A 25,436-nucleotide genomic window follows, 5' to 3' on the forward strand; every position below is an offset into this window, starting at 1 on the left:
TGGCAGCTACACTTACCCACAAGGAGCAGACAAATCTCCCTCTCTTTCTTTACAAATCCTGCAGCTGATACACCATTTCTAGTTAGGAAGGACCCTGTTCAAAGCAAGTCAAGTAAAACATCCCCATATGTGAAATAGAGCATTTTTGTAACATTGCTGTGGTTTGCCAGTGAGTGCTTTAAATTGTATCCAAAAGGGGGAGGCAAAGCAATCACTGCCAGGATGTCAGTGACCCACCTGCTTTGGAGAACTGCTGGGAACATTACAGAAAAATGTCTGACCACAGCAAATGCACTTCTAGGGATTTACTGAAAAGTTGTGCACATAAGCAAGGATTTGAAACAGTGCTATTCTTCAATGTCTATGATTACATCAACAATCACCTTTTAAAAGGTGCTAAAATAGGCTCTATAAACCCAACTCTGTTGTTTTGCTGTTCTCTCTGACTTGTGTTTTTTCTTGTTTGCCTCACTGCTAAATGCTAATGAGGGATTGGCACAACACCAAGGGCTCCCCTGTGAGCACAGCTTCCTGTGCTGAAAACCCTGCTCCCACATTCCCATCAGTGCCCTGACTGATGTCATGGAGGGCTTGGTCCTAAGCTCATTTAATTCTGCCTGGTAATGTTTATCAAAGCCTGAGTAGGTTAGAAATCCAAACTTGGGTGATGATTAATTATCTTTGGATCAACTAATACCATCAGTTGGTTCCCCAGTTAACCTTGCTGTGTTCATAGCTCTTTTCTATTCTCTAGTTCCTTTTAACACTGATTCAGAAAATAATTGCTGTTCATTTGTGTATTATGTAGAGTTCAGGGGGAAAAAAGCATAGCCCAATACTTTACATGAATCACAGAATCACAGAATATGCTGAGTTGGAAGGGATTCATCAGGAACATTGAGTCCAGTTCCCAGTCCTGCAGAGGACATCCCAACAATCCCACCACGTGTCTGAGAGAATTGTCAAAAAAAAAAAAAAAAAAAAGGAATGTTTTTATGAAAAATTTTTTATCTATCTCTAGTGCTGAGTATTGATTAATCTACTGGCATAGATTTTTGCTTCAGAAGAAAGAGCATTGAAATATTTGATTAAACACACAATGACAAGACCAAATAGATTGCATTCTTACAAATAAAGCTATTGCATTGGGGAAATTGCCAGAATTTAGGCTTATTATTTGCAAGGGTAGCTCTGATAGAATCTTGGAGTGTTACTTTAATCCTCAGTGAAAGAAAGTTCTAGACACGAACAGGATTGAATAAATGTTTGTTGTTTGGGGTATTTTTTTGTAAGTTGTTAACGCCAGTGCATTACTCTGTAAAGACTGTTATTCTTACTAATATCCAATCCCTCGCGGTACATTGCACAGTTTAACTGTGCTCATGCTGTTTGTCCAGAAAGAGAAAAGAGAAGCTGGAAAATCAAAGTGAGGGGGGCCTTTGAGGTCACAGCCAAGTGCAGTAGATAATGTGATGTGCAAGGGGTGTTCAAGTGATGTGTGCAAATCCTTGGAGGGAACTTGGAAGCTTTTAAAAGTATTTCATCTCCAGATTGCCTGACAACAAAGGCACCTCCACTACAGCGCAAAAGCTTGGGATTTTGCAACAGGCAAGTAACAGACACATGGAAATAAGGAATGTTTGTTTTGTTACAGACTCCAAAATGCCTTTTAATAAGACAGAGAGCACATGGTGTGATGTGCCATCAATCTGTAAGTGCTCAAGGGGACCACTGACTATTAAGAGAGAACAGCATAAGAGTCTGGCACTATCCTTTATTCCCCATTACAGTTATTTCTAAAATTTTGATTATGAAAATTATGATCTAAGCATGAACTCCCAAAGGTTAATAGCTTTTCCTCCAAGAGAGTCTCCATCAGTAACTGCCCAGGATTCAGTCCAAGGATGCTTGAATATTGGAACAGCACTCGCTGGTGTTAAAAGCAGATATTACTCTACTGAGCAGGGTCATTTGTAAACTGTAGGTCTTCCCCTCAAAGTGGTCCATTTCTCAGTTTAGCTCTGCCTACATTAAATTGCTTTTAACTGAAGAGACCATGTGGAGAGGCTGTGGAGGGACTGGCTTTCATCCCACACGTTGATAGGAGCTCACTCAGTTCTGAGCCTTGAGTGACCTACTTGCTGCCAGGGGTTTCTGCACAAAAACCCTCCAGCTGATTACTTTCTGGAGGAAGCTGGCTATGGTCTGTCCTCTCAACAGATGTGAATTCATGTTCCTTTTAGGCTGTTTTCTGACTTTCCCAAGCTCTAGGTATGCTGTTGACTGTGGTGTATTTGAAAACCCAGAGGTAAAAGACCCTTGAACAATTCACAAACTTAGGAAATATCTTTCCTTGACTTTAAGTCCAAGATGACTGCAGTCATCTTTAAATTCATACTGAATTACTGACTCAAAGCAAAAAGAGCTCAAATTTTACACCATGCATTTTGGTATTTCCATGAATTTCCAAACTTCTACAGAAAAATGTACACATGAAAAACCATGGTCAGGCAGAGCACAGACATCTCCCATGGGAATAGCCAGGACTTTCTGCATCCCAAGGCCAATTAGCCACTCTGTCTCTCCACAGAACTCGTTCATGCTCCAGCAGCTTTACACCTCATTAGAGTAGTGCAAGGTGGTGGGCTCTTCCTGGACATGAGTAATTTTTGAAATATGTGGTAATGCACAGCTCTGTTACAACAGATTCTAGAATGTGTCCTCATCCCTGTCTGCACTGGCCATGCCAGTAGATGAAGTTGTTCTTGCTGTCAGCAGGGGATTCAGGGTATTTTACTCACAGCCACCAAGCACCAGGCTGCTGGGTGAGCATCTCCCTGCTGAGGTCATTGGCTTTGACCCTGCAGCTCCTGCCTCACTGTGCTCTGCTTTCCCCTGAGGCTGCTGCAAGCTCAAAGGAAGCACAGTGGGTATTGAGACAATCTCCTGCTGCGTTGCTCCTTTCAGACCAGTTTCTGAGCACTCACTGAAATCACCTGAATACTTCTGGGTACCTTTGCTATCATCAGAGCATTTTTATATTGAACAGAATGAGAAAATAACTTCTTTTTTTCTGCACTTTAATTAGCATTTATAAATAGTTTTTGCATTTAAAGATACTATTACTGAATGGATTGAATACCTCTTTGTAATATTCCCACTCTTAATATTTCTAGTTGTATGCTTTTAGCAGTATATAAAAATGGACTAGAAGTGACTTTTTGGATCATTAAGTCTAATCCCTCTGCAAAAGTGTAAAATAAACTTTTTCATAAGCCTATCAAGTTCTTTCTTAAAGATAATAAGGTTTTTTGCCTCCTGTACTCCATTTGGATGAATCCTGAACATCTAAACCTTTCTTGTTGGAAACCTGTTAATATCTAGCCTAAGTTTATTCAAATCCAGCTAAAACTTGTGGAGTTTTCCTAAATTGTTCCTCAGTATTTATTTTGAAGTAATGACCTTCTATTGTTTTGCTAGATTTGGCAAATGTTCATAGTACTTTCTAATAAATTAAGCTCTCTTAAAAAGACATTCCTCTTGGCCTGTTTCAGTTTTCCTTTGTAGCAGAGATTGTTGGGTTTGGCTGCTGAGATCAGTAAAGAAAGAAACACAAAATTATCACTTTTTCTTCTTGCTGTTTAAATTCTTTTTAGATCTTTGATTTTGCAGTGACTCTGAGTAATCAAAATTATGATAAGATTTTAATCTTTATTTCTTAAATTAATCCCCTCTTTTAAATGGCTGTTCTATCCATGCCTGCCTTAAACCTCTGATGATTCTTCCATCAGCCCTGTTGGAATGTGTGAAGCTTGGAAGTCCTTATTCCAGCTGGGCTTACACCTGAGCTTTCGGGAGAACAGCTCTGGCTTTGACACTTTGTGAACTCTAAATTGATATATATTGTAAATACATGTGCAGTTTGCTGCTTTAAGCACTCCTGCATAACATTCTGTATGTGTTTCATCCTTCATAGAAACACACACTAATTACTTTTCTCTGTAATGTAAAAGAGTTTTTTTATTAACATGATAACAAAAAGGGGGCCAGGGAAGAGTTTGAAATAAATGCCATACCTAGTTCAGCATTACATACAAACTATATGTAAAATGCTGTATTTAGAGCTCTGAGCTCTGACTAATATGTAAGCTGATGTATAATGATGGCAAATGCATGTCTGAAAGTTAATGTCTGAATGTAAGTTTGTGCAGAAGATTCATGGGAAACACCAGCCAGCAGGAAAACTTAAATATATGAAAGGTAAAATGAGGCAACATCATGTTTGTTCTTCAATGGTTCTACTGTCTCAGTGGGTTCTTTTGGAGACTGCAGGATTGGTCATATATAAACCTCTTGGCATAGCTCTTATCAGCTTGTTAAGAGCCACCATCAAAGCTAAGTTAGCATCCAAAAGTTCCTGTTTCCCTCGGGATATCTGGAAGAAGGCAGAGTTAAAAGTTCAGCCACCTCCTCCATGGCATTTCTCTGGTCCTGACTTCGACTGTGAGCTGTTGATAGCATAAGGGATGTTGGCTTTTTTGTTGTTTGCAAAGCTTCTCTTGCTCACTTTAAAGTGAGCAAGAAATGAAAACAGTAATTGGTATAAATGTCATCTGCTTGGCAAATGTCATGAGATTTGCCAACAAATGAATAGTGAACAAATGAATAAAATTGGAAGGGATTCACTGCCTCTGAATCCTCATTCTCTAAGAAGCTGTTAGGCTTTGCATATGGAGTAGCCTCATAATTCTTGGATTTTCAATGCTTTTTCAATCAATCTTCATACACCGTCGTCACTGTATTTAAAATACAAACAGGCTGTAGATGTGGGGGATAAGAGGATGTGGGGTCCAGGGGGGCAGTTCCACAGCTCCCTGCATTCCTGTCAGCAGCACTACATTTCACCACTGGCCCTGGTGGTCACATGGGTGTAGTTTTGCTTGAGCTGTTGTCTGACTACTTCTGGGACTACATTAATCCTCACATGACTTGGAATCTGCAATATTTTTGGGTTTTCCACAGCCCAGTAAGTTAAGGATGTATTTCCTGATTCATGTTCTTTGTATTTTTTATAAAAATCTTAACCATAGAATGGCTGGAAGCAAATCTGTGATGACATTTAATATGTGTCTGTATTTTTGGTTTTTATCCCTATCTTAAATCTGTTGAGTAATCCAGTCAGTCGTAAATTACTATTTAATGTTCACAAATGACCTCCAATGCACCAAAAATTATTCTGTGTTTATACAATAATCTGTTTACTGGAGATTCTAAATTTATTGCTGGTTTTTGCTGTAGAAGCCTCAGGACATAAATGTGTTCAGTGGAAGTCCTTTTAGTGCTAATAAAAGCCATGCTTTTGTAACGTTGGGACTGATGTTTACAGTAAAGGAATTTTATTAAAGTTTTTCTTAAATTTCCAGCATCCTGTTATATTGGAAAAAATGTTTCACATGCAGCATGTAAAATTTGCCTTTTGGTAAATGACATTATACATTCCAATTGCAATCAATATTACAAACAATATACTTTGTAAGAAATTTGCAAATTAGGCCTTAAAAATATTGCATTTCATTTGATGCTGGCCAGTTTGCTGCTTTTTCCAGCCATGTGTCTTCTGTGTGATGGAGACTCAACACACACGTCTTTTAAACCAACTAAAAACTGATCTTTGTTGTTTGCAAAACAGTTCTTTGTTTTACCTTTGCACTGCTGAGGTTTGCCATTATTGCTTCTGAAGCCTTTCCCTGGCAGTGAAAGGCACCAATAACAACAGGCTGAAACTCTGATCAGCTGGGTCAGACTCTTCCACACCTCCTGCCCTGAGTATTCACAGCTTCCTACCCACGTGTAGGGTCTGCTGGGGGGGAGCTTTGGCTCCTCCAAAGCTGAGAGTGGTTTCCAGCAGAGCTCTGCTAAATTTCACATCTCCTTCAACATCCTTCATTTCAGGCACAAAATTTCACTAGGAAAAATGATGAAACCATATCCAAGACTACCCTAAGGAATTCATCAACAAGCTTTCATTTTTGAGTTGAAGTTTGCAAAAAACTTAACGCTCTGAAGATATTTCCACAGAGGTTTGCCAGTTCCAAACTAGATTAACAACAAAGACGTGAATGTCAGCTAAAATATAAAATTGAAAAAGATAGTCTTTGGTGTTTGATCCCTTTCAGAGCCATGCAGTTCCATCTAATGGTACTCTTTTGAAAGAAATAGCACATGAAAACAATGAGAAGGAGCTTCTTGCATCAATCATTTTCTTCTTTGGTGCATGTTATGTTATCAAAATTACTTTTAACGTATTACTTCCTCCTTCTTTAATATTTCAATTTCTATCATTCTCTTTTTATTAACAAGCTTATGATTGCCTCCTTCGTGCTCGGCCAGAGCTCATCAAGAGTTCTACCTACAGATTTTCAATTTAGTCATTTTGTATCAGATTACTTCAACCAATGAACCACAGATGAGATTATTTATGGACATGAGCCACCAGAGTACATTCTGTTCAAAGCTCTGTATGTAGGCAGTACTAAACATGATTAGCAATCAACCCCAAATAATTTGCTTTTTTAAATGTGTTCACTCAGGTATCACTGTTCCACTCCCAAATTACATATAGAAAGTTGATGCTGAGCCATTCTCCTTTCAGGCACAAAGAGTAATACCTTAGCACTTTTGAAAGACTATTGCTTCTATCTCAAGGTTTAAAGCAGTCTTGTAATATATGATAATTTAATTCCCATGAGCATCTTCTACATCTTGAGAGGTGGGGCAGAAAAAATCATGGGCATAAGGAAAACGTTCCTGCTCATTGCAGGGGGGTTGGACTTGATGATGTTTTACAGGTCCCTTCCAACTGAAGCTATTCTATGATGTGTTTGATCTGTATATTCAATCTAAGCTTCTTAACCAGTTACAGCATAGAGCTGTCTAAAATAAATAAATAAATAGGAAATATATCATGATAGATTCCATTACATTAATGAAGCATAATTACCATGAAACATTTTTACAGATCTGTGTTATTAAATCTTTGTGAAATAGCAGGGGCAGGAAGACTAACAAGTTTTCAAATTAGTTAAGAGAGAATTATCAAGCCTTCATTTTGTTATCACTTATTGCATTTATGTCCTCTACTTTCACAATGAAATCCTAAAAGATTCATTACAAGTAAATACAGAATGTTCAGTTACTGCAATTAAAAAAAAAATCAAAATTTCTGGCACATTCCATAGAGTTATTTCTTACTCCAACTAATGGTAAAACAAACAAACAAAAAAAAATATCTTGCACTACAGTCACTGCAGTCAGTGTAAAATTGCCACCTCTATGAAATCAAATATTGCAATTAGATAAAGTACTTAAAACTGTGGGGATTGTATTGTTCTTGGATTAACTGTTAACTTTGTAGAATTATCTGTGTAGATTTTGCTCAGTTTGCACTCAACTCCCTGCTGAGATTTTTTTGAACATTGGAACATTTTGAGAAAGTGGAAATAGAAATAAGCTCAAAATGAAAACAAGCTTTCAGCTTTAAGCATTGAGTAGATGTGTTCTGGAGTCTTCTGACAAAATGGTTTTCCTGTCAATTCAACAAAACATTTTCTAGCAATGTAAAGAATAGTTCTTGACAAGAAAGTCTCTCACCTCACAAATGTGAGTAGGATGACAAAGAGACCTTGAATGTAGAATGTGAAAAAGAGAGGTTCAAGCCTTGTCACTCAGGTAGAATAGTCTTTTGGAACTTCTTTGAGTAGTTACTGATGTCTCCCTGAAAGTCTGGAGGTTTTATTCCTTTCCTTTGGTGTTAACTGGAGAAGAGATTTGATCTCTTCATTAATTATGCCAAATTCACCTAGTAGCCTGATGGTTGTGGCACTCAGCTGGCATTCAGGATTTACTGAGTCTCTACTGCTGATGTAAATAAAATCCACTCCCACAACTTCCCAGCACACCTTTGAGAAGTCAGTCAAATCAGAATGGTGCTGTCATCACCTCCCATCTTCATGAAATGACAAATTTATTTCATGCTAAGCTTGTGAAGAGAGTCAGTAGCATATAGAGAGCTCCAACTGACTCAAGTATTCAATTATCATTTGCACCTAGAGAAAATAAAACATTATTTTTCATTATTATCTCTGGAGATAGAGTATGAATTGCTCCTAGAAAAGTGTTGAGAGTTATTTTTTCTCCTCTTTTCATTATTTGGAAGTGATCCAGCATTGGTACTTTCATATTTTATTTCTAAAATGGTAGCTATTAAACACAGTGTATTATGATTTGTGAAAGATGAAATCCTTTACCTGGGTCTTCACTGGTTTCTGATAAATGCCAACTACGAAGAAAATATTCCGTGTTCTCCTTTCTTTTCCATTTCCTGGGACAGTATCTGTAATAAGTAATAATATTGCTAAGTAGACTTTCCCAATAGCCTTCAAATTATCATGTTTTCTGTGCCTATGAAGAATAGGCAATTTCTATAATTATATCTCTGCATGCTTTTCCAGGGAAAGCAGATGCTTCAGAGTATTCTGAGGACTTGCTACTACACCTGCAGGATTCAGAAAGAGAAAAAGCTCACAAATCTTGTGAGCACTTAGTGATGTGATCACTAATTACTGCAGTGTTTTGCTTACATTTTACTTTAACTCCAGCAGCAAAACCTGTCATGAAATAAACATTCTCTGGCAGTCACTGTGCTCTTCTCCTTTCTAGGTCTTCACTTTGAAAAGAAATTATTTTGTCCCTTAGTGAGGGCTTATGTTATCTCACACATCTGAATGAACACTCTCCTATACAATGTCATGCAGTTTTAAAATAAAGAACAATTTTGTACCTAGAGGCTCTTTTACAACCGTGTCAAATTTCAAAACTATGTTAATTTTCCAAAAAAGAAAAATACATCCAAGGGCTGAAACATGCTGTGCATTTCATTGAAATCTCAATTATTTTCACTGTAATTTTTTTTGTCCTTTGAACCTAAAGGGTTGTGCAGCCAATTTTTTAAGTGGGTCATGGAAGGATAGTCACAACAGTTTTGATTTGGATTAGGAGAGTTTTCTACTACAGCCACAGTTCTGACCCAGACTGAATCAATAATCTGTGAATTTTTCAAGTAGTAGCTCTGCTAGAAAAGAATAGTTTTCTAGAGGTCTTGCTGAACATATGTCAAGTATTGAAGTTATGTCACTCCTGCAAGTAAATCTTTACAAACTTTTTATTAACACTGTTCACATTCAGATTTAACATATTTCGTTCAGAATTAATATTCAGCCTATCACCAACGCAGATTTCAGCCATATGACTTCAGATTTTCTTGCAATTTTGTCAATTTTTCTTCTGTTTCCCGTTTTTTTCTCCTTTCACTGGCAAAAATTTTGAGCCTTTCAATTTACTTTTTTTTTGCCTACTAATATTAGTAAGAAACAATAGAGTCTGCTTCAATTTTTTATTGCAACTGCTACTGTCAGCTTTATTATGATCATATCTAGGAAAATGTTCCTTAATATATATGGGGAGTGAGAGTAGGGAATTTGCTTCACTATTTATCTGGCCTCTAGCTTTAATCACCATGCAATCCATCTTCTTTTATGAAACAAAACAAAACATTCTGATTAGTTGGTTGTGATCCTCAACTGTGGGAAACTAATTAACCTTAGTAATAAGACATAATGTGAGGTTGTTGTTCATTTGTTTAATGAGTTAAAAATTCAGGTGAACAGAGCTCCTTAAAAACTGATGAAAACATTAATGAAGACCCAAACCTGCTCCTCCTGCATCCAGTCCCTTGCCTTGCAGTTCAGCAAATAGAAATACAGGAAACTCACACATCCTCTGATTCTTCTTTCCTCTTTTTTATAAATTCTGAATTCGTACCTTATTGGCATGTAGATAGACGGTTCATGTTGAACAAAAAGGACACTTTATAGTTTTGTTGCATAAATTATTCTGTCCATTATTCATTGCCCTATGTTGTAATGTGTGTGCCATTATTCTGGATCGCTTTAAATCTCTTTCAAGTCCTTTGACAGATTTTTGTAGTCTTAGCTACCCCAGTTTACCCAGAGCCCAGGACTGCCAAGCTGAATTACACCACGGTCATTCCTGCTTAGCACCTCATCCATAGTTAATTTCTTGAGCCTCTATGTTTTATCTGTGTATAAATTTTTCATTTGAAACAACACTTTATCTTAGCTCCGAAGTCTGGGGGTTTTGCTAACTGGTTCCCTCATTAGTTCAGAAATTTTTGCTTCATTTTGAACCAGCTGCCTGCCTGTGTAGTAGGTTTATAGTGCTTTTAGAAACTCTTATGGATGAAACACAGTGAGAGCTTTTTCATTTCATAGAGAGTTTCACCCGGCCCTGTGCAGCACGCCAGAAATGTGAGTGCTGAAATGGAAACCCTGCCCAGGAGAGAACTGCTCTGACACTGACACCTCAGGATCACCATCAAGATGAGATAAACTGGCTGCAGAGGCTTGTCAGGAAATACAAGCTGAAGTTTCAGTGCTGCTGATATTCAGTGTTTAGAGGGCCCTCTGCTAAATTCCAAAAGGTAGAGAAAAAATGAGGATCAGTAGAGCGTGAATCTGAAGCGCAGTTATCAATACAAAAAAACAGCCTTACAGCTGCTATCATGCAACCCTCAGAGGAAGATTTAACCAGCCTCTGGCTTCCTTTAGATGGAAGGAAATGGGCTCATGAAGAAAGTATCTCAGAGCATGTAAATTGGTTTTTAGCTCTGGAAAGAAACAAACTCGTAATTTGTATTTTACCTTTGCAAATACATCCTGCCCTCACCAAAAGTATTATTTACTAATTAGCCCTAAATGTAAAAGTACATTTGTAACCTAAGTAGTGTACAGACTGAAAATAAGAGAAGAATAGATTGTAAACAAATGAAATGAGAGAATGATTGCTTAGATAATCTGAAAGAATTTTAGGAAGATATAGGACATAACTAAATTAATGATTGCCTCTTGGGCATTGTAGAAAGCAGAAAGATAATGTGCTCTGGTTTGAAGCTGGGAAAGGGAGGATATGGTTAAAGAACTAGTCCAGATAACAAATGTGACAGGGAAACAGCAGCTGAAAAAGGAAGAAGATGATGTGAGAAGAAATACAGGATATTTGGTCTTGACATAGTGAGTTTCTAATGTGGACAAGATGTTCCTGAGAGGAAATGGCAATAACAGTGCAAATGATGGAAGGATAAGCCAGCGACGGCATCTATAAAGTTTCTCAGACTTCCAAGGACTCAAGGGTTGAGGGGTAAGACTAAATTATTACAGGTAAAGCATCAAAATGACATTGAGATACAATTTAGAGAGAATATAATACTTAATATGATACATCCTAGCAGAGAGGAAAAGAACAGGCAGGAGTAGATGAAGAAATAACTGTTTCTCCTAGGGGCCTCATTTCTGAGGTTGAATGAAGCAGAAGAAAGTTTCAGAAGTAGGAGGGAAAAAGTACGAGGAAAAGGAGATTTAGGGGGAGGACGCCAGGGCAAAGCAGTCAGGCTGAAAGATTGGAATCAAAATATTTAAATTCAGCAGTGAGTAAGAAAGGACACTGCAATTTTTTCACAATTTTTTAAAATTTTCTTTAAAATAGATGACCAGATCTTGGGAAAATAGGGCTAGAGGAGAAAGTCAGCTAAGTCAGTCAGGCAGAAGATAGACCAGAGTCTGTGGGATTTGAGAAAACCAAAGTGTTTTTTGAAGAAATACAACAACATTTAGGGAAAAATAATAGCATTAATTTCCAGTGATAAAGAATTAGTGCAGTCCCTAGATTTGTACCACAGCAGCAGAGAAACTGTGCAAAGAATAAGAATGGAGTCCAAGGAGTCAATAGTAAGTAGTTGAAGTGAAATTTGGGTGGTAAGAAGTGATGGAAAGCAAGGTGGCACATCTTAAGCCAACAACACCCAAAATTGATTTTTGTGTAATAACTCAGCAGCAAAGTATTTAATTTTTTTTTTTACAAAAGCTGCTGCAGTCCCAGATAATGTTATGCTTTCTATCTAAATATGCCACTGATTGAGTCTTACACAGTAAAATCAACTCCACAGCAGTCTCACACAGTAAAATCAGCTTTTGAGGAAGCAGCTACAAAATGCTGAACTATCAAAAGTATAAATGAGTAGCTACATTGCCTTTTAACACCACCTTAACCTCCATGGTAGAGCAGCCTCTGGAGCTACCTGGTCAAAGAATATGGGAAGGAGGGGTGGTTTGTAAGCTACAGGTGCTGGGCTTCATGATTCAAGGTCACAGCAAAGTGAGACCTTAAACACTCAGTGGAAGTACCTGATGAAATGTATATCTTGCAGTTTCTGCAAGTATGTCAATTGAATTCATCTTCAAATTTTACCCAAAGGTGTGTTTCACTGTGTGCTGTCCCTACACTGGATCATGTGCGTTCAGTTTGTATCATAAATTAATGTGATTATGTAAATCCTGTCCATCAGCTGGGCCCTTCCTGAAGCTGTAGTCACCTTTCATTAAGAGACAACCTGATGTAAGATGGGTTAATGCTTCTGATGGCCTCATTTGAGAAGCTGGGAATGGTGTAGATATTATGAGCTCCATCTCCAGCATCCAATAACCAGACAGACAGCACTGAATACAGGGGGAAATTCAGCAGAATGTTTAGACATTCATAGTGCTGAGCTCTATAAATCAGCAGTGCTGAATAAGCAACAGGGGCATTAGCCTATTTAGATGCTAAAAAGGATGGGATTTTAAAATTACTCAGCTCCTTATAGTATTTATAGCTGGTTTAGTTTGCATGCACTTCACTAACATTCGTTTTATTTTGACATAGGAAACTGCATTCTGATTATTTCCCGGAACCTACCTTGAATAGTGGATTTTGACTACACTCTGGAGGTGGCTTTGGGATTGATTTTTTTTTTTTAATTATCTGTTGTTTGACAAGCCAATTCTATTCAGAAATCACACATGAATTCTTAGGTAATCAATGCTAATTGTAAAAATCCTCAGCAGCTTAATCTGCTGTAGCTTTCTTGAGAATTTAATAAGCCTATCTCATAATAAAATGTGTCAGAAGGGGCAAATATTTTGCTAGCACAGCTTGTAACTGATTGTTTGAACCATGGCAGCAAGTATTCAAGAACAGGAGTACTGTGAAGTCATTTTTAAACAGAAACATTTGATTTAGTGCCTTAAGGGGAAGAATTTTTACTATATTTTAAAAATTCATTTACTTTCTCATCCCTACCAGCAAAATGTCTTTTTTTTTTCTGAGTATTGCATGTTATTTGCCTTAGGATAAGCAAAAGCAACATAATGAAGCAGAACACAGCTGAGCTGTCTGAGGATGCTTTGGAGGGGGCAGCATTCATTTTTCTCCCTTGCAGTTGCAACGCGACAATAAGATCTCTAAACTTTTTTGCTTCAGAAAAAAAAAAAAAAACAAAAAGCAAACAAACAAAAAAAACCTCTCACACTTTGGTCGGTGGGGTCTTTTGGAATGTAGAATTAAGAGTTGTGTTGCACATGACAGAATAAATAAGACTGGGTTATAAACTGAACTGAAGGACATAGAACTGAGCAAGACCCCAGGGTGGGTCTGTCACCTCTTTCAGGCCATTCATTTGTTCCATCAGTTCCATTCTGCCAAACTGCTGAATGTCTGGGGAGGCATCAGAGCTTTGATGGTGCTAAACTTGACAGACCTCTGCATTTGGCCAAGACTGAGGATGCTTTGAAAGCTGTTCTATCCTCAGCTTCTGGGAGATTCATCGGTCAGGTTGGAGCCTTAAAATGTTATCAAATGCTGCCAAGAAATCTGCCTTGAATTTTAGCCTTAGTAAGTAACCTGCACATGTGCTTGCACAGCTATGGTTATGCAGGGTTCAACACTGGAACTAGAAACATGAGCTGGAGCAGAGAACTGGTGGGAAATGACTGCGCTGCCAGGTTTGGTGAAAACAATTTTGAACCTGTCTAATTGCACAGGGCACAGTGAGGGAGGATCAGCTTTCCTCCCCAAACAACCTGACAGCTCAGATTAATCTCACACACCATCCGCAGTTCAGCTTCCTTGGAGATTTTGGGAAGTTCTGCCAGCAGGAGGAGGCAGACCTGATCATTGCATTATTTTAATATCAAGGTAATCAGATCCTGGGCAGAGAGAGAAACTTCCTTTATTCTTTTAAAATGTATTCTTCTTTGGTAATGGAGGGAAAACCAATGAGCTGTCCTAGAAGGAAAAAAAGAGGGCCAGTGCAAAAAAAAAGGGTAGTACATGTGCTGCACACTTCACCTTTACATTCTTGGTGCCAAGTTCTTGCATCTCATCCAGCATGTGAAATCCAGGACTGGAGATTCCTGCAAACTGAGTGGTGAATAAGATTTCAGTTTTAATTACAAACTTCCTGCTATCTCTTCTCCTCCTTTGAAATTCAAGGCATTTCATTTTATTTTTACATAGTTTGGTGTCTGAGATTCCTTTTTATGTTAGCGGAAAAATAACGATGAAAAGGAAAATAATTCTCTTATAAAAATTCATGAGAACAGGCAGAGTGTAGAAGCTGTGTTATTTATTCAGGAGAGCACAATGACTTTTAAGAACACTGGGATTATATGTTTGTGTGGATTTTTTGGTTTGGTTTTTTGCTTTGTGTACTTTGCCTATTTTCATACCTGTGCAGCTGTTGAGCATATGTATTAGGTCTAAAAGTTGAAAATCATTTAGAATTTAGATTAAAAAATGAATTGCCTATAAGCACAACAATCTGTTAGCTAAGACTGTAAGTGGAACTTTCAAGCACCATTTTAATGCATTGAGTGCTCAAAGGCAGAAATCCCTGTGCTTCTCTAATGGCCTTAATAAACAACCATATCATTTTTAGTCCAGGAATAAGTAAATCCAGAACTAACATCTGAGAAAGATACCTGTGCTGAGACCCTGATACTGTGTAGAGTGAGCTGTCCTGGTAGTTTCAGAGTATCCATATTTAAATTACATATTACATCTGTTTAGACACAGACCTTGCTGCTTTCTGAGTAGCCTTGCTCAAGTAGTGGCATTTGGGGTTCTCTGACTGGTGTTGCAGGACTCAGAAGTCACCTGCAGCAGCTGCATCACTTCAATCAAACTCACTCAATAGAGGTTTTCTGGCCTTCCCGGCCCTCAGAATCTGTGTCAGCTTTTCCAAGTCATTTCTTCCCTTAAAACACAGAGAAAGTTAAAAAATAACAAGATTCCTTCATCTTGCAGAAGTGATAACCCTGAGAACCCTGGGCCCCCCGGCCCTTGGTTTTCTTTCCAGAGCTGGTTGCCAGCTGGACCTAGTGGGATCCATACAAGAATCTTCAGGGCATTTTCCCTGCAAGATGTGTCAGGAGGTGTTCTTGCAAAACATACACTATACAACATCTTTCAACCTCCCTACATCCAGCTGACAGCTTCCTTCTGGAATGTTGTTTCCCCCATGCTTATTTCAAAAGATCTTCTTACTGTTGGTAAGAAAGAGAGGCTCGACTCTTCCTCTTCCCCTGGAAATACATGTTTTTCATTTCACTGGAATGACACCTGGTACACTTTCACTTCAGCACTTGAGATTTTTGCTTTAACTCTTCCCTAAATTTGTCATCTCTAACCCTGTCTTCTGAGTACCAATTTCTTTCTGGGAACACTCCAGTGGCTACTGGTTCTCTCTGGACAGACATAATTCCTAATATAATCTCATCAATGTCATTGTTTGAAAGAATATTAAGTAAGTAGAGTATCCATTTACTGTGGGGGCCAGTCTTCAATGAGTTTCATTCTGTTAGAAGGGTCCCCAGCCATCACCAAGCCCCATTAAAACCTTTGCACATCTACCAGTGAGCCGTGGCCTTTTTATTTCTTATGGCTCTTCTAAGCCAGATCAGCTGGGGAGAAATATGAAGGCAGCAAGGGAAAGTAAAACCAGTTAGGTGAAGTTATTTCTTTGAATATTGAAAAACAGGTGAAGTTATTTCTTTGAATATTGAAATCAGGATAAGTGGTACTTAGTACCAGTGGGATGATGCTGAAATGCAAGGCTGCATGTTATTATTCTTTGTATCTGAAAATGTAAAACTCAGGCAAAGAAATTGCTGTAATCATATGTCTGTTCTCATTTTACAGTGTTTGTATTAAATAAAGAGTCTGTATCAGATTCAATAGCATAGTACCTTTTTTTCCCAAAGTAATATGTGTAGACTATTTTCTTCACAAACCTTGACTGGTAGTGGCTCAAGGTATACACAGCTCATGTGAAAAATATGAAAGGTTCTAGAAATGAGGCCAAGCTCCTAACTCTAACAGAATACGAACATGATACAAAGAGAGAAGAGAACAGTGCCATTTATACTGGCAAATTTCAGGTTTGTCATTCTTTTCCTTGAGAACAAGAGAAACAACTTATGCAAAGGAAAGATAAAAACAGGCAGGCAGTGCTGGCTTTATCTTCAGTATGATAAGCTTCCTTCAGGGGGACATGAACAAACTATGCATGAGACATGGAGAAGGTACAGACAGTACATTTTAAACTGTTCCCACTGTGAATCGTTCCAGCTTCAGGAAGCCATTCAAGTTTGCTGTCAGATCTCCTTCCAGCTTCTGGTACCAGCTCTGGTGCACTGAACTTTTCAAGTTTGTTTTAATAGAGCTTAAAAATAGAGCTTAAAATAGAGCTTAATTTTATGTGACTTAGGAACTTTTGTTTGATTTAAAGTCCAGAAAGAAAGAAGGATGGATTAAGTTAATCCTAATCTTGAGGAATGTCTCTGTCAGAGCAATAATTGAAAACTCCAGTACACAACTCACAGACCCCCAAAGACTGGTTTACCAGGAGAATCCTTGCAGTGGGTGGGCCCTCCTGTGGGTACCTAACTGAAACCTGCCTTCCAGGGAACCTGCAAACCCTGCGGATGGTGACATGGCTGTTGCTTCATGGAAGAAGTCTCTGGAAGAGACTGTTGGGAAGAGATGGACTTTCCTGCAGTCAGCCCAGCTAGGAGTGGCAATGCCAATAAGAGTTCAGTAACACCAGTTTATGCTCATGAAATAATTTGGGTTTGTCAAGTCAGTATTTTGTACATAAGGCCTGTTCTATCAAAAAAAAAAAATCCTGAGCAGCTCAGTCCTGTTCAAGAGGACCTGAAATAAGTAGTTGTATGATTTTTAAGCCCAGAAAACACAATAGGTGTAAGTAATTTACAACATGAATTGAACCAAATTCTGTGGTTGTGTAACATCACTGAAACACCAAGTTAAAGAACAAGAAGAGACAGTACCAATCTCACAATTTGTTTACCTGGTATTTTCTGTCAGAAGACATTTTGTAACGTATTTGTTGGGGTTTTTGAGAAACTTTCTGCTGTTATTTGTGGCATACTTTTGAAAACTCACCTAACAAAAACTCCTTTGGGTAAAGTGTCTTTTTCTTGTCCAATAAAATTACTGAATAAGTTCTAAAGTCCCAAAGAGAAACTTCTGTTTGCTCTCTGCTTCATCCTAGAAGTTTGTGAGGACTTCCAAAAACAACAGCCTGCCAAAGGAACCTGATTTGTAACTGCATTAAACCCATCAATGCTTAATCTGCTAATTTACTGTGTGTGCATTTGGGAGTAGCTGATTTTGAAGGCAACTAACATACTCTCAATGTTGTACATTTTCTTCTTAATGGAAAGTCTGAGCATGTGTCAAATATAAAACTAAATGTAAATAAACTGCAAATGTAAAGAAACAAAACATGTTTTTTTTCTGCAACTACCTTTATTTTGACCCCTGGCTTTGCCAGAGGTTTTTCCATATATGCTTTTATTTCCTGTCCCTGAAAAATTGTTATCAGAAAGGTACATAGATTCCCTAAATAGCTCAGCCTATGTCATCCAGTCAAGGGTTGGTCAGGAATTCAGGCTTTGCATTTTTGGGTTTTGTTGCTGGTTTTTTTTTTTTTTTTTTTTTTTTTTGTTTTTTTTTTTTTTTAATCTGAGATAATTTAAGGTGTTTTGTTTGACAAACTTTTGCTGAATCAAAAGCACAGTTCAAACACTCCAGCAGGCTCTCAGTACCCAAAACTGATGCTCCCAGCGAGGCTGGACAGAGCTAGGTGATTCCCATCCTTGCGGCTGCCAGCTGCACCCAGCTGGAGCTGAGCTTCTGGCTCCCCAGGGCACAGCTGGAAGCCCTAAAATCTTGAGTGGAGCCACTTTTCCTCAAGGTCCTTTTTGCACGGCCAGGGCTTTGTGCCTGGAAGCCGCGTGCTGACGTGCAGGTGTTCGTGGCTCTGGCTGCCCCGAGCTGTCCTGGGCCCGCCTGGCATCTGGCTGGTGGCATCTGCAAAGCCTCAGGCACTGTCCCTGCTCCTGTGCAAGCCAAGCAGATGGCAGCTCCCTGGCTTGTCACAGTGTGTGGTGAGCAGTGTGGCTGTGTAAAGAGTAATGAACTTCAGTCACTGTGCACTCTCCCTGTGTCACTGGGAATGCTTTAAACCACTGACATTTCTTTATGTATTAAAATACCAAGAGGCTGAGTGCTGTAAAACTTGCCAAGTCCATAATTCTTCTGCCTTTTGGTGCATTGGTTCACCAGTCTGCAAAGCAAAAGCAGGCAGGGTTTGCCTATAAGTCTTACTACTTGACCAAGACATTCATGTGTTCCAGCTTCTGGAATAGTGAAAATAGTCATAGATCCTTTCAACTTTGAGTCTTAAAGCAGGATTAAAGTTGGTTGTCAGGAAAAAAAAAAAAGCCTAATTTGCTTTGGCCTGGCTTGCTCCTGACACATTCATTCTAAACCAAGATAATTAGCATTGCAGAGCATTCCCAGAGTATGTGAATGTGCACTTCCATTGAGAGGGGATTTGCTGGCTGGCTGCTTATGGCAGCCAATGTTCTTGTCTAGGTTTTAATTTGTTTGTTTGTATGTTTGATGTGTTGTTAGGAGTTATAGGATTGAAAAGCTTCCAAAAGTCCTATCCAGCCTCTCAAAAATATACAGAAAAATACACTTTTGTTTTTGGAAAATAGATGTTCCTTTTACAAGATAGGTGCTTGGCTGTGGTTTTGGTGGGGAACCTGAGTATCCAGTTAAAACTTTCAGCTGTTGCTCACTTGGCTGAGCTGACAAAAATTACTTTTGACTTGCCTCAAATACGGTGACACTTTGCACTATCATTTTGGAAAAACATGCAGCTTGAAAAGAATATATTAATTTTTGAAGGCCAGATTGTTTCTTGCAACAGAAATGGCTGCTGTGCTACCAGTTCCATGCACCTGCAGGAATGAGGGAGCTGTAGATTTCTTGCAGCATTCCCTGCCTCATTACACACATTACATGAAGTGCTACTAAAATTGTTTCATTTTTGTTTGAAATTAATGAAATGCTATTATATCTACTCCACTGTAAATCACTCTTTCAGACAATAAACTTCCTTTTATTATAAAAAGCAGATCCTGAAGATGAATGTGGGGGTTAGGAAGAGTAAATGTTTCCTCCATGGTCTGCAGGCAGAACACAGCAAATGGGGCTCAGGTGAAACCATTGTGGTCCCCAGCTGAGGGGACGTGCCAGGCTTGGTGTTCTGTTCCAGGCAGCTGCTCTGAGAAGCTCATGCTCTGCCCAAGGCTATGCATGTTCTTTATACTCTCTGTAAAGTGATGGAAAGGGCCACCAGGCTCCATGAGCTGCTGGAATGGCTCGAAACAATCAAATTTAATTACTTTTTTCTTTCTTTTTTTTTTTTTTTTTTAAGTGATGATGGGAGAATGAAAAACATCATCAGCTTCAGAGGAATTTTCCAACAAGAACTGGCTTTGCAATATGAATCTTGAAGGGATCAAAGAAGGATTAAATAAATTAAGAGCAACAGGGTGTAAGGCTGTGCAGAGATGGACAAGCAGCCCTGTCCTAAGTGGACTTTTCTTTTAATGGTATAGTGTAGAATACCTGATGTAGTGTGGTCCACAAATGCTGTACAATGTGTTTATACTTGCCACTCAGATCCTGTGATTTTTTAGGCATCAGTCTAGCTAAGAACTGCAATATATTTAATTTTGATGAGGTGCTCATTAGTTCACTCACTCCTCTCCATCCTCCACGCTTCGTGGCTGATGGCTTTGATGATGATGGCACTAAATCACACACTTCAAGTTTAGCACTTCTTGGCTGTTTTTCTATAACTAATTCTAAAATGTTCTTCTTAACAACTGTATGTATAGCAAAGGATCTATCTTTTGAAATAGTGGAAATTAAAGTCAGTGAAAAGTCTGCTTTATGCTATGACCTTCTGCAGTTTCCAGAGGAAAAGCACAGCTCCTTTCATATTTGTCTCCAGGCTCTGCCCATCAGTATCTACAGTACAACATTCAAAAGTATCTTTGACTCTGACTTTGTGCATTTCCAGAAGTGTGGGGCTGTAAGTAAAGTAAATGTGGAAATTTTCCTGTCAAGCTGAAAAAAAAACCAACAGTCATACCTGTAATCCAAAGAGCTCAAGAAAATAAGATAATCATTACATTTTGATAGCAAAGCATAGTTGAGGGCTGCAGAGAAACCAGTTACTGTGGAAAACTTAAATAAACAGTTTGTACAGCCTCAGCATAAGAGATCAGATCCACAGAGCTGCTTTAGGGGTTCAGAGCCAGTAACCACCTATCCACAGCATTTAGCACCTGGTGCATTGGTGCCTTTGTAGGCAGAAGGCATCTGAAACAGGGAGTGCTGCTCTCTGCATTAAGGAGACTTCTTCAAAATAACAAGGAAATTTAGTCTTAAATACTTGGCTTCTGTTTTCATAGTTTATTATATCATGATTGGATTCCTTTTGTGGACCCAATCTTCTTAATAGTACTACTCATCTCTGGCAAAGGTTAGACTTGAGTGAAATTAGGACTGAGATGAAAGAATAGAATTTATATTATTTAGCAGCTGAATGTGTCATTACATCAGAGTTGGTATTGTGTAGCAAATTGCAAGCTGTAGTGAAATTGCTTTAAAAAATATCTGTATATATTTTTCTAAAACTGTGATAAAGTCATTCAGCAGCACATTGAAATGCATTTCTAGCTGAACTGTTATATCTTTTTATTCCTGTGGTACAAGAACAGATGGCAGTTATTTTTCTTACCAGTCTCCAGCAAAGCTGCTGCAATGCTTTGCCTTCCCTTGTAAATGCTTCCAGGTGAGAGACAAGTACACACGACCAAAATTAATCTGCATTGTAACACTGGACTGGGGTTTCTAAAGCAAACTTTTAATCAGCTTGCAACATTAGGCTGGTGATAATTACTTAATGTCCTATCAGTCAAGTAGTTCATTATGACAGGAAAATGTGCTGTTAGTCAGAATCAATGGCACGTTTTGCAATAAGTTTTTGGAGCAGATGTCTTTCTTCCTAGACATTTTTAATGCAATAATTTAGTAGTCTGTAACTTGAACACAACTGCAGTCACTCCCCAGGGGCACCCATTGGTGGATTTGGAGATGCTCTCTGTGACTTTATGGCATTCCTGGGGGGACTGTGATTGATCTGAGAACCTCAGCTGATTGTTCAGTAGCTGGTGTGTCAAAAGGGCTCCTGCCCCTACTGTGATAAAAGTGTTTAGTGATTCTATACATTGCTGTAAGCACAGTATAAATGGCAATGTTTTTTGAAGGATTTTGGTTTATAATCATTGCTACCTTAGCACTAGTTTGGCAGCTCTGAGAAGGCCTGGTGAAAATGTCTCTAAATACAACCTGGTGTAATATTGCCTGCATCACCAGAAATGCTGTGTAGCTCAAGAAATGCAATATTCTGAAGTGAAATCATTTGTAGTTATAAATCTAAATGAAACCACCAAGTGTTGTAAATCTAGGGCTGCCTACCAATTTATGACATTTTAGATTGCCTGCTGTAATGTGCCGTATTATAAAAGCATTGTTAGGAGCTGTATTTAATTTACTTGCTTTAAATTATGGTTTAGTAGACTTGGCAGCACTGGGTTAATGGTTGGACTCGATGATCTTAAAGGTCTTTTCCAACCGAAATGATTCTAAATTAATGCTGTACTGCAAATCCAGCTTTATTCAAAGAAGCTCTAATTCTTTCTCAAAAAACATCGTGTGTTTTATTTTACAGCCTTCGACAAAAGAAAGGCAACTTGGCCCAGAAGCACTGGGCTGGAGCAGCCAACATGGCAAAGTGCAAGCCCTGCCCCATGGCCCATTCCAGCGCTGTCTGCGGCTCCGACGGACACACCTACAGCAGCCAGGTGAGCTGACACACCCCCAGCACACACCCACAGCAGCCAGGTGAGCTGACACACCCCCAGCACACACCCACAGCAGCCAGGTGAGCTGACACACCCACAGCAGCCAGGTGAGCTGACACACCCACAGCACACACCTACAGCAGCCAGGTGAGCTCACACACCCACAGCAGCCAGGTGAACTCTGCCTGCAGCCCCAGCTCCCACAACCACGCTCAGCTGGGATGTGGGATGAAGATGAAATGCCTCTTATTGTTAGGCAGAATTAAATTACACTCTTCGTTAATATAGGAATATTTTTTCATGTAAAAAGTGCTGATAAATGTAGGCTTTTCCATACTTGACAAACAGCAAATCAGAATGCCAAATCACAGTCCTGTGACTTTCCTGATTCATGTTTCTCTAAATAGCCTGTTCTCTTAATGAAGTACAACAATTTTAATATTGATGATGCAACTGAAAAAGAAGTACCATTTGATGAGATTGGCTTGTTTAGACAAGAGGATTTGGGGATAGTTCTTTTTTTTTTAACATTTGGTCTCCAAATCATAAAATAACTTAGAAGAATCATTCTTCAGTGATAGATTTATTTTTAATTGTCTCTTTTTTCCTAGACTGCATGGGTAACATATTACAATTCATTTAGCCCGTGGCTTTAATAGGCTTGTGTGCCAGATGCAGCATATATGGTACCATAAAAAAATTCCCATAACCCAGTGGGGATAAATTGACTCATTGTTATACTGAAAATACGATCACCTTAGGGCTTGACTCAATAAAAGAAAATGTCTTCATAGTCATTCAGCATTCCAGATCTCCCATTAGCAAATAAAGCCTTCCATGCCTTGGACACATGTCCCAAAAACAGCACTTCAGGCACTGGAAAGCATGTTTTGGGGAATACCCTTAAGGTTCTCTTAAATTCATGCATGCAAAGTACTGTTTAACAGTCAGTAAAACTACCTTTTAAAATCCAAACATAGACTTCACAAAAAAAAAAAAAAACAACAATCAAACAGGAAAATAAAATTCTCTGCTGTGTTGTGACAGCTACATTATTTTCTCAGCTGGGCATCTTGAATTCTTCAGTTATTAATGGACACAAATATTAAAATGCTGCCATGCCTTGGTAATTTCAGCTTCTCTCCTGTTCTGGCTGAAGGATTTGCATGGCCAGAAGGAGCAAATGAGAGCAGAAACTCATCTGTGCACACAGACTGCAGGAGAAATGGCCACATGTTGTCTGTTGAACAAGTTACTCTTTCATTCTCTCCAGGAGTGTGGATTGCAGTAATGTAGCTTTGGCATTTATGGTTAAGGTGGCCTCATATTTTTAAAATTACTTTTTCTGTCTGAACTCTTGAGTCTGTAAGATGTTCTGTAGCAAAAAGATTTCATTCCATGTTCTGTCATGCTATGCACTCCTTTCTGTGCATCTTACCTGCCTCTCTGGTAGCTCCAAGTGGGATTTTGGCCTTCTCTATTTCTCACCATAAGATCTAACTGGTTTTCATTAGACATACTGCCAATGTTTTAAATTCACTAAGCTGTTGTGATTATGATATAAGCCTGGGAGCTGCAATGAAGACATGAAACATTTCCTGGTGCTGACACATTTGACTGTCAGAGACACCTCCCAGAAGTTGCCTGTTTGGGTTTTGGGGTTTTTTTCAAGGAGATTTTGTTAAGATTTATTCTGAAACAACTTTGTCTCATCTTTATTTATTGTATGTTTTACTATCAATTGCTGCTGTCCTCGCAAAATTCAATTTTTTTTTTTTTTAGAAGACGAATTTTGATAAATTAGCTGAAAATACTTTAGGGAGAGCATTAAAATAAAATAGTATATTTTAGTGTCCTAACAAATAATATTTTTATGATCAGGAATGATCATTAGTATCTGGTATCTTCTACAAAAAAAAAATCATACTGCTTCCCTCAAACTCACTATTGGAATTCACCAGACAATGTGATCCCTTTTTCTTGCCTTCAAGTCACTAAAATCAAAGTTTTGTCAGTAATTTTCTTTCACATGCCAGTGCTGTTGGCAGGTATTATTTCTGGCCCTGCAGTGCTGCCATGTTCTGGTATTGACAGTGAGAATACAAGCAGGTGGACTGGAGGTGGGCACTGCTTGGGGCAGGGATGTGTTTGTTGGTCCTGGCTCTGCATCTCTGAACGTGCAGTGACGAGCTGGGCAAATGGGCAGATTCCTGCTGAGCTTGTAAACAAAAAATGGAGAGAGGCTACTACATTTCAGGGGGAAAAAAATCTTCTGGAAGTGCATATTGGGCTTCCCCTGCTGCTGGCAGCCAGGTGGGGCAGGCAGACACAGCAGCAGCTGGTCCATCCTGGCTGAGCTGGGTCTGGCCCCTCGTGCTCAGGTGGGAGATGGGCTTTGGGCTCCTGGCCTGGCAGAGCAGCATCCAAGGGCTGCAGTGATGACCTGGGGCTGCCATCCTCCAGCAGCAGGGTTTGTACCAGGGCTGGCCCTTCCCATGCTTTGAACTGTTATCTGAGGAAAAAAATGAATGAAAAGGAGAAGACACAACACAAGTATGGCTGGGTGATCAAATGCAGATGAAACTTTGTGGCAGCAGCTCTCTGGCCACAGAGAGCAGGCACAACTTTCCCAGGCATTTTCCTGGGGAAGGCTGTGAGAAGATCAGAGAAAAGAATGAGAAACAATTCTTATCTCCACTTGTTGCACCTGCTGTTGTGCACATGTGGAATGTGTCATGGAGATTTGTTTACCAAAAGGTAATTTCTTAATTGGACACTGGATGGTGTTTGGATGGATTGACCAATTCTGGATCAGACTGGCTGTAAGGGTTACTGAGTTCCTTAGTAAGTATAGAATAATATAGTATAGATGATATAATAAAGCATTTGATCAACCTTCTGCAATCATGGAGTCAATGCTAATTATTACCCGGATGGGGGCCTGCGGCAACAAAACTTGGGTGTCAATAAATGCCCAGTAATTCACATTAAGAAAATACATACATACTAAATATACATCTCACAGGCTCTCACTTAGCCACTTGGTCCTGGAAAAATTCCAGCTGTTTCTCAGGAAATGTAGGAGACCTAGAGGCAAGAATTTCTTGACAAAATTGGGGAAAGTCAATCAAATCAATAATGCAAGGGTTATAGAGGGGGGAAATAACAAAAGAT

General features: G+C 39.0%; 1 protein-coding gene across 2 annotated transcripts in view; it reads left to right on the plus strand.

Moving 5' to 3' along the window:
- Window positions 1-25,436, plus strand: part of SPOCK1 (SPARC (osteonectin), cwcv and kazal like domains proteoglycan 1) — a 272,499-nt gene that overhangs the window by 160,075 nt on the left and 86,988 nt on the right. For both annotated transcript variants that reach the window (XM_053956874.1, XM_053956875.1), the window contains exon 5: window positions 22,130-22,262. In XM_053956874.1, coding sequence (XP_053812849.1) covers window positions 22,130-22,262 — 133 coding nt within the window. The remainder of the gene's footprint in view (window positions 1-22,129; window positions 22,263-25,436) is intronic.

This window comes from Vidua chalybeata, chromosome 15 (genome assembly GCF_026979565.1).
Source record: "Vidua chalybeata isolate OUT-0048 chromosome 15, bVidCha1 merged haplotype, whole genome shotgun sequence".
NCBI lineage: Eukaryota > Metazoa > Chordata > Aves > Passeriformes > Viduidae > Vidua > Vidua chalybeata.